The sequence below is a fragment of the Rosa chinensis genome, chromosome 5, assembly GCF_002994745.2.
Source record: "Rosa chinensis cultivar Old Blush chromosome 5, RchiOBHm-V2, whole genome shotgun sequence".
NCBI classification, from domain to species: domain Eukaryota; kingdom Viridiplantae; phylum Streptophyta; class Magnoliopsida; order Rosales; family Rosaceae; genus Rosa; species Rosa chinensis.
Window position 1 is genome coordinate 77,703,908 of NC_037092.1, and position 10,201 is coordinate 77,714,108.

The following is a 10,201-nucleotide window of genomic DNA, read 5'->3' on the forward strand; positions in this document are numbered from 1 at the left end:
AGGCCACTGAGGAGGCCTAAATGTAAGGGAGGATGCGAACAAAGTAAGACTATGTTTGGCCCCCTGTCCTAGGAACAGGTGGATCTGGGGGATCTTCAAATTCCCAAACGCTTGGGTAATATTTCTTCAAGAACCTGCTATTGATTGGGTTGCGATGGAGTTCGCCGTCCAAATCTTTAAGGTGAAAGGCCCCGCGATCGAGAATTCTGTGAATCACAAAGAGTCCTTCCCAGCGCGGGGTCCACTTACCGCGACCAGTCAACTTCTCGCCCAGTGGCAGAACTGCTTTCCAAACGAGGTCACCCTAGCTCCTTGTAGCTGCGCCGGCGTGTCCTCTTATCATAGGCGCGAGCGATGCGCTGTTTCTCCATCACCAGGCTGTCCAAAGCCTCCAAGCGCCTCTCGCTAAGATCTTCATGCTCTTGCCACACACCCTGGACATAGTCTTCACCAATCAAATGATGTTGATCCTGGACGCGTAGGGACTGAACATTGATCTCCAAAGGTAAAACTGCATCATGGCCAAACATCAGAGCATAGGGTGTGGTGGCAGCCAGGTTCCGCTTAGAAGTGCGATAAGCCCATAGTGTTTCATACAGTGTTTTATGCCATTAGTGAGGATTCTCTGCGAGCATCTTCTTCAGCAAAGTGATGGCAACCTTGTTACTGGCCTCTGCTTGGCCGTTGGATTGAGCATAGTAAGGGGTAGAATGAATAAATTGGATACCCAAGTCAACAACGAGCTCTTGCATATCACGCCCCATAAACACTGCCCCCCTATCCGAAACCAGAACCTCAGGGACACCAAACCTGTAGATAATATTAGTGAAGACGAACTGGCGAATGGTTGCACCTGAGGCCTCCTTCAAGGGTTCAGCCTCTACCCACTTAGTGAAGAAATCGGTAGCGACGATGATGAACTTATGCTGGAAGGATGAATGAGGGTGAATCATGCCAATCAAATCCAGCGCCCAGCCTTGCGCAAGCCATGGCTTGATAATAGGTTGCATGGGAATATTGGGAATATGCTGGACTGGGCCATGTGCCTGGCAATCTTGGCATCCTTTCGCGAATGCGATGCAGTCTTTCAAAATACTGGGCCAATAATACCCATGTCTCCTGATTAACCATCGCATCTTAGGACCTGCTTGATGGGCTCTGCAGACCCAGTATATGCCCTGCGCATTAATCACTTGGCTTCGCGGCCATACACACCTGAAATCGATGTTGTCCTCGCTGCGCCGACACAGCTCATCACTCCTAAGAAAATAATTAAGCGCGAGAAAGCATATTTTCCTGTCAGTGGAGGAGTCTAGTTGCTTAAGGTAGGTGATTAGAGGAACTCGCAATTCTACATCAATAGAATCTAGAGCAGCCACTGTTGGTTCATCAGGTGGGTCAGGCCGCGCGAGCCATAAAGGCAACGTGCGGCGCTAGACTTTTGATATGTGCTCGCGAACACCATACTTCAAAGTGATTCTTGTAGCCAGCTGGGCGAGCTCATTGACCCCAAAATTGCTTTCACGAGGAATATGTTCCAGGTCCACGTCGTCAAATTGGTCCAAAAGCTCAAGTGCACGATCTAAATAGGGTGCAAGTAGGTAGCTTGTGCATCTAAACTTCTCGCGCAGGTGATTGATTACGAGCAATGAATCTCCGCGGACCTGGATGTCTCTAATACCTAGTTCCAGCAGCACTTCTAGGCCTATAATGAGGGCCTCATACTCTGCTTGGTTATTGGTGCACCGGAACTCTAACTGGAAAGAGTAGGAAAACCGATCGCCGACTGGGTTCTCCAAGACGACTCCTGCCCCTGCCAGTGTATCCATTTGTGAGCCGTCAAAATATAGTATCCAGGGTTGGAGTGAGACAGTGGCTTGATATAGTGCGGTGTACTCTGGAAAACATGCTAAGTCCTGGCGATCTAAAGTTTCAGCAGCAACCTCTAAATCTCTCACCGCGGGGACGTCCAGCATAGGGTGATGTGCCAGAAAGTCTGTGATGGCTTGCCCCTTGACTGCCTTCTGTGGGATGTATTGAAGCGAAAATTCTGACAGGGCGAGCACCCATTTGCCACTGCAACCTCTTAGGATAGGCCGCGATAGCATATACTTGACTAGGTCAGTTTGGACGATGATGCAAGTAGTAAAAGATAACATGTAGTGTCGCAACTTGCACATTGAGAAGTATAGCGTAAGACACAGCTTTTCCATTGGAGTGTACCTTGTTTCGCAATCTGTGAGTGTCCTACTGAGGTAGAAGATGGCATGCTCTATGCCCTCTTCATTGTCCTGAGCGAGTCGGCTGCCAATGGAAGCCTTAGCTGCTGAAATATACAACTTTAATGGAAATCCGGCTCTGGGAGGAACAAGCACTGGCGGGCTCGCTAAATAGGCCTCGATTTTGTCGAAAGCCTCTTGATGTTTAGGTTCCCATACAAACTCGTTCTGTCCTTGCAACTTTAGTAATGAGGAAAAAGGCTGGATTTTCCCAGCAGAATTAGAAATGAAGCGTCGCAGGAAATTAATCTTACCCAGTAACCGCTGCAATTCTTTCTTCGTTTGTGGGGGTGACGTGTTGATAACCGCATTTGCCTTATCCTTAGGGACCTCGATGCCCCTTTGATGGACAATGAACCCCAGGAAATCGCCTGCCTGAACTCCAAAAACGCACTTGGAGGGGTTCATCTTGAGCTTGTGTAGCCGCATGCGCTCGAAGACCTTTTTGAGATCCGCAATGTGGTCTCCTCGCTTCTTATATTTCACGACCACATCATCAATCTAAACCTCTAAGATCTTTCCAAGTATGTCATGGAAGATCAAGTTCTCTGATAGGTGGCCCCAGAATTCTTCAGTCCAAAGGGCATGACCACATATTTGAAAACTCCCGCGAACCCTGGCCAACGAAACGCGGTCTTGTGCCTATCCTCCTCCGCAACCGGAATCTGGTGATATCTTGCTGTTCCGTCCATGAAGGACAACAAGTCATGCCTTGCAACTGCATCTACCAACAAGTTCGCGACCGGCATGGGGTAGACGTCTTTGGGGGTAGCCAAATTAAGGTCTCTGTAATCCACGCAGACCATTTTGCCAATTTTCTTGCGAACAGGCACTATATTGGATAGCCACTGATTGTATTTGGCCACCCTAATGATGCCGGATTTGTGCATTTTCTCGACCTCCTCTTTGACCAGAACTTGGGTCTCCGAGTTCATTCTTCGCGGCTCTTGCTTCACAGGCCTCTTATCAGGCAGCGTTGGCAGCTGGTAGCATACTAAGTCTGGTACAGGCCGGGCATGTCTTCATATTTTTTCGCGAAGCAGTCCTTGTATTCCAGCAATAAGTCAATGAGCCTCTGTTTCTCTCTAAGCTCTAAATTTATGCTAACGGCTACTTCCATGGGCTCATCAATGGTTCCCAGATTGACCTTTTCAGTAGGGTCCCTAACCTTCAGAGCTGTGTCATCTAATGCCGCTGGGGCGAGGTGAATCTCTTCTTCTTCCTCTTCGTGGTCAGAAAACTCCTCGTTAACAATTTCTAAGGTCGCGACTAGATCATAGGCCTCTTTTTCCACTTTTGTACAAAGAATGGAAGGCCTCTATCCCTTCCTCTGGAAAGTCGTAATCTACTAACTATTCAAAGTATTGGGCACAGCATGGCCAGGCCTTTCCAGGTCTTCTTTCGCGAGCGTGAGCCCCCACTATGCCAATTCAGAAGCCGTCACCCCTGTGGGGCGGCCCTTACTGTCAATGCCACTGACCTGTAATAGAGCGATTGGCTCCAAGTATAGTACCTGACATTTACATAATTCGCCGACACAGGGAATGGGTAAGGATCAGCTTCAATCACCTCAGCCTTATCAGTAACCCTGTTCCACATAATTAGTTCCTGGTGGAGAGTAGACGGAATACAATAGCTTCGGTGAATCCAATCCTTGCCTAGAATAGCTCTGTAGGCTGCGTAACAATCTGTAACAAATAAAGCATAAACCCCCTCTGTAGGGCTGACCTTGATACGCAGTAACAGTAGGCCCAATGTCTTCGTTACAGTCCCCGCGAAGTTCTTAAGCGTGAGGGATGTGGACTGTATCTTCTCTTTCTTGATTCCAAGGAGCTGCATGGTCCTTGTAGTAATGACATTAACGGCTTCAATGTCGACCATGATTTTACTAACCTTGGTGCCGCCAATTTCCGCCGTGATATACAAAGGCCGCATGTGCTGAACCATAGCAGGTGTGGGTCTTGTAAAGCTCATGAAGAATTTCTTGTTATTGGCATCCTCAGTTTCGAGGAACACCGCCTCTTCTACAGGTGTTGTTGCCGCTGAGGTAATCTGCAGTGGCTGTTCGCCACTTTCCTTAATTTCTACACACTCCTGCGCGGCAACTGGCAAAGCGTATTTAGTGGGAAGCACATAAACCTTGTTGCAGGAGGTGTCAACCACTTCTGTCTCATCCATGTCATCTTCAAGGTTAAGCTTGGGTTCATCAATTGGGATTTCAGTGTTGAACTGTCTAGCCACCAACGATTCTTCCGTGGGGGACGGCTTTTCCTCTGGTATCGTGGAGACTTGCCTTGGTGGTTCCAACTCTGGTTCCTCTGCTGGGACCTGTTTGGAGGGCGTAGCCACTAGACTTTGAACTGTCTTCAGTTTCCACTGCAAAGTATCTGAAGTTTTGTCCTTGCCCCCCAGTCTTTCAAAAACTGAAGGCTTGGTTTCAGGCTCCTCGCGAAATAACCTACGCCTGACACGTGGCTGCCTAGTTGGCGAGCTTTCCTTCCTAGCTGGCGGTGGTGTCCTTTCTTTAGTGATTCTACAGAAAACACTGGGCTTAGATGCCCTTGACGCCTAGCTTGCTTACTTTTGAAAGCTGCGGGGAGCCACCAATGGCTTAGCAGCTAGCGCCTCCATTTCCTTCTGATATTGTTAAGGAGATTTGACCAATTACGAAGGCTTGATCAGGCCCTGATCCAGAGCCTCTAGTGTTCGCTTGGCCTCTCCAAAGCTGCGCTGCAGCTTCCTTTTCTTAGAAGGACTGATTTCTACCTCCTTTCCCTTCTCCCTGGTGTACAATTTTCCCTCTTTGATGGAGGAGGTCGAAGCAGGCGATATATAGGGTTTTGTTAGGATATCTTTGCTCTCGTTCCTGGCTTTTCTGTCTTGTTTTTGTTCGGCTGCAACCGCTTTCAATATCCTGAACAAGTTGGAATCCTTTGGCGACGGCGGTGACTCTAACTTGTCTCTAGCCCTTGGGCTGGAAGGCTGATAGTTTCGAGATGGTGAAGCCCACTTGACCGGCAGGAAAGAGCCAAAGCAAAATGTCTGCTCGACCTCTTCATTTGACACTTGGATGCCACATTCCTCTTTGCATCGCCAACATAGGACCACTGGTGAGTCTTCGCCGATAGGTTTGGCCTTCTTCTTTGCTGGGACCTCATCCTTGTCCTCTTCTTGACCCCTGGTAGTCAAATTTAGGGTTGGTTTCCTCTGGCTCTTCTTGGTCCAAATCACATCAACCATGTTGACCCTAGTGTCAGGAAAGGGGTTTAGGTCTACCAGCGCTGCCGCGGTTGTCGGAGTTTCCACCTGCAGACTACCATTATTGAGCCATACCTGAATCTGGTCCTTCCGTTTCACATAGTCAGCTGTGTTATGATTCCACAGATTGTGAAATTTGCAGTACTTTTTCCCTTTCAGCTGATCTGGTCGAGGGAATGGTCCAAAGTTTGTCTTCACCATCTTCACGGCAATCATCTCATCTAAAATCTCATGTGCCTCATTGGCATCGTACGTATACGTCGCGAATTCAGTTTTGGTAAAGGCTACGGACTTAAGCTTGACTGGTTCCTTAGTTATTTTCAATTGTTTCAAGGCCAAGTTCTTTCTTCCAGTCAGCTCAAAAGCGGAGACATCATTTTCTTCCTCTTCTTCTTCGTCCTGGAAAACTTCTTCACCTCCGTGGTAGTAGGGATCATAAGTGGCCGACTGGTACTTCAATCCAGCTACTATACAGTGTTTTCCCTGAATGTATGTCCCCTTGGAAGCATTCTTCCTAGCATCTGTCTCTCTGAGGAGGTGTTCAAAGCTGCCTACCTCAGTGATAAGGTCTCCCATTGATTGGATCATGCTACTATGCTGCTTCTTTCGCCGACGTGGCTCTAAGCCCTTGATTGCCAACTTAACCAGCTCCATTTCTGGCAAGATCATGTCCAGCTTAGCTTTCTAAATCTGAAACCTCTGAAGGTAAGCAACAGGAGACTCGGTAGGTTTTTGTGCCATCTGGGTAAGGGAAGCCAAGTCAACTTCAGGTTCTATCACTCCAAAGGTTTCCTTGAAGAGTTTTTCCATTGCTAGCCAATTCGCGACGGACCCTGGCAGAAGCTTGGAGAACTAGGTGAAGGCGGCGCCGGATAAAGAAATGCCGAAGATCTTGCACTTAAGACTGTCATCATTCTAGTACTGGCCACATTGCACCTTGATCCTGGCCAAATGGGTTGCCGCATTCTCGGTATCTTCCCCTGAAAAAGTAGAAAATATGATATTTTTATAACTTCTGGGGAAAGGCGCGAGCATTATGTGTGGCGGGAAAGGCCCCTCATACACCTCATCCAGGTGGGCCCTTGGGTTAGCCAACCTGATCATCTCCTCAACCTCTTCGCGTCTCACATAATCTGGACCAGGAGGAGGAGGTGTCGCCACAGTCTGGCTAGCAGTCTGCAGGGGTACGGCCTGGCTAGCAGTCGCCGTTCCTTCCCTAGGGCGAATTGTCCAGGGAATAGTAGACTACTGAAGGGTCATAGCTGGCGTGGTCACATCCTTTACCAGAGTCGTTATCTTAATTAGATTGCCTGCCTGGTTAATGCCATAGTAATTTTCTAGGAGTTCTTCGTACACATTTTTTGCTCCATCGCTGTCATATTGAGTAAACACAATATGATCAGACTGAGTGCCTTCACCGACTTTCAGGGTTCTACTCTTTTGCCATGCCTGAGGTGTAGACTTCTCTTTGTTGCTGATTACGAGAGCCTTTTCTTTATTCTTAGTTGACGAGACAGCGTCAGTAGTAGGCGGCGATGCGGTGCTATTGCTAGACTTCTCTCGAGAATTCGGTGGTATATACTTGCCGGATCCGGAGGGTTGACCCAGAGAACCCAAGATAGCACTGGGGTCTCCAAACGTCTTATGCAGAACTTCTTTAGCCTGGTCCAACTCAGCTCTCTGCATGGCAACCTGGGTCGCGAGATTGGAACCGTCGTTTTGGATGACCGCGACGTCAGTGGCGATGTGTTTGCTCGCGGCCAACAGCTCGTTGTGGTTTTTCTGCATTTTTTGGTTCATGCCATCCAATCGCCCCTATGTAGGCTATGCCCCCAGCTCAAGCCTTTTGACCGAAATCGTGAACTCATCGAGCCGTCAATGGTCCTCCGCGAGGGCTTTTTCCATCTTCTCATGGTATGTGGCAGAATTCCGTTGAAGGATATCAAGCTGCTCTTCTATGCTCGCATTCTCTAGAACGGGAATAGGCACAAAGTTATCAGTCGTACCCACGCCCGCGAGTATCTGGGTAGCATTAGACGTGTTGCCAGTCTCATTAGGCTGAACAGTAGGGATGTTGTCACCCTCAATAACGGGCTGGGGAATTCCACCCTGTTCAGTTGACATATCGGGTGATGGTGGGTTGAGAGAAAACCTTTGAATCACTTGTTCGTTGGAAAGACCACGACAGTCTGCACGAGAGTGCGGCCTGTAACTGGAGGTCTTGTGCTTCGGGCAGTTAACGTAAACCTTTTGGTAAGGGTTTGCGCTTGACTTCCCAATGGTGGCGATCGCAAAGAAACACTATGCAGGTCCCACTGGGCTTGCCAAAATGTTTGGCTCCAAAACCAGTCTGGTTGCAAACAGTCTCTTTTAAGGGTGCGCAGGCGTGCCAGCACCGTGGGGTGCAGTCGTCGGGGAGTCCCTTGACCTGACTTCTTCTCAAACGCTGTGGACGAGGAGAGCACCAACCCCATCAAAAGGTTCTTTTCTATGCCTTTCGGAAAATAACTTTTTGCCTTACTGGTAAGGGCTTGTGTTGTGATCTCTTGCGTTCACCGAATCGATACTTAACGTTGTAGGTTAAGCAGAGCAATCACTGGGAAGTTTGGAGAAAGCACGGGTTTGCTAAAGCGTATATTTAGTTTCGCTGGGTTGCGAGGGCGTTACCCTTGCTTTGTTGGTTTGCAACTGGGTTGCAGGTAGGTTTGCTCCGGAGAGGCTTTGATAATCTATGCGATTAGTTGATTGAAGAGTTGTGTGTTTGTTCGTCCTTGAAATCTGGTATTTATATCTTAGGGTTTCGACTGTTCCTTGCCATAGAAGGATTATTGACTGAAGTTTCCTATTCAATCTCTGCTACTTGATTCCAATAAGGGCTCATTTTCCTTATGGATCTCAGAATGGATGAAGCTATAACCCGACCCTAAGTAGACTTAATTTTGGCCGGCATGTATAGGCCCGCTATGCTAAAATTACTTTTGGCTCAAACAACTGTCGCTGGATTTGAATGGGTCGTCGTGGAAGTGGCTTCCGATGGTTTGAATGGTGGGTAGCTTGGATGGCGGCCGCGATTGCAAGGTCAGTTTCGTTCCGAGCTTCGTAAAGGTGAGTAGGCTGTGGCTTCGATGGTGACCGAAATGGTAGGGGGCGGATGTGGTCTGAGAAAGGAGGGTGGTGGTGAGACTGCGACGGAGCAGCGGCGGTGGTAATGGGAATTAAGGAGATGAGGGTGCGACGGTGGCAAGTAGTCAAGAGTGTTGTTGGGCTTGGCAAGTAGACTCCTGCAATTTCTATGTTGGATGGGTCGGAGATGGGGCTTGGACTGAGTTATTGGGCCATTATTGGCCTCTTGTTATTTTTCTTGCTTTGTTTTATTGCTACTATTTAGTAGATTGTGGCTTTATGCCAGAAATAAATCTTAGTCAATCTGTGTTAGGGTAACGTGGGCCCTATCCCGAATTGCACACCTTGTGTATCTTGTCTGCCCTAGTGAGGTACACTACAAAAAAAAATTCAAATTGCCACGGCTATGTACTGTCGCGGAAAATGAAATTGCCATCGCGAAAGACCAATGGCGACGACAATTGCGCCGATGTCGTTGAGGGCGTTTCCATTGGTATTTGCAACGGCAAATGCTACTGTAAAATGCCATCACAAATATCTATGGCGACGCCACCTACCGCTACCAAAACTTTGCGACGGTAAAATTGCCGTCGCAAAATTTTATTTATGAATTTTTAAAAAATCTGGCATGCAAATATGCATTGCCAGAATTTTTTTTTTTTTGGATAAAAGTGTGCTGTACAAAAAGGAATTAAACATATTGAAAAGGGAATGTTAAATTTTGCCTTTTCTCATGAATGTTACAAAAGCAATGAAGCTCTTATACAAGAGTTTACAAGATAATACGGTACTTTTCTTCCTCTACTTCAAGAAAAGCTTTGCAGGGATCTTCCTCCATCCTCCTCAAGATATGTGTCCGTTTTCTACCTACATAGATAAGTGAAAAGTATTCAGATAAAGAAACATAAATCAAGTGAAGAGAGGGAGGATGAGCATGAGACTTAGGACTACACTTACAGATACTAAAGTTTAGGCAAATTGATATTGATATCCTCTAATTAATTACTTTATGAAAGCATAGATCCTAGTGTGGAGAAGTGTACATTTGAATGAAATTTAGAGTGAAATTTGGAGAAATGTACATTTGAGTGATTAATTACTTCATTAAAGCATAGATCCTAGGTCGGCAAATTTACTGTCAACCAGACCAAACAATATCGGTGTACACACTACACACCAATCCACATAAAAAAACTTAAAGTGAAATTTAAACTACATATGAGTTTTTCATACTGCAAATCCCAAAAAAATGTTGCTGAAAGCTCTGCCTCTCATCCTCCTTTTCCAACTGTGCACTTCAGAACGTATGCTCCAACTTCTCCATTTCCTTGTAGTTTTGGACATACCTGCATCAATTCAAGATTCAATGAACATATATAGAGTTGCAAATTTAGAACTTGATAAACAATGAACAAGAATTACACACATAAGAAATAAGATACAGAACAAAAAAACCTTTACTTAGTTTCGTAGCTTTCAGTCATTTCATTATAATTTCAATTCATATATACTCTATGAAAGCATTTAGTTCCTACTGTCTT

The 10,201-nt window shown here is 46.8% G+C and overlaps 1 protein-coding gene across 1 annotated transcript; it reads right to left on the minus strand.

The window, feature by feature from the left end:
- Positions 1-299: 299 nt before the first annotated feature.
- LOC112164126 lies at positions 300-1,010 on the minus strand. Its single transcript, XM_024300366.1, has 2 exons — positions 660-1,010; positions 300-563 (listed from the first exon to the last, which is right to left on the minus strand). The coding sequence occupies exons 1-2, from the start codon at positions 1,008-1,010 to the stop codon at positions 300-302; spliced, it is 615 nt and encodes a 204-aa protein (XP_024156134.1).
- Between the last annotated feature and the right edge of the window lie 9,191 nt (positions 1,011-10,201).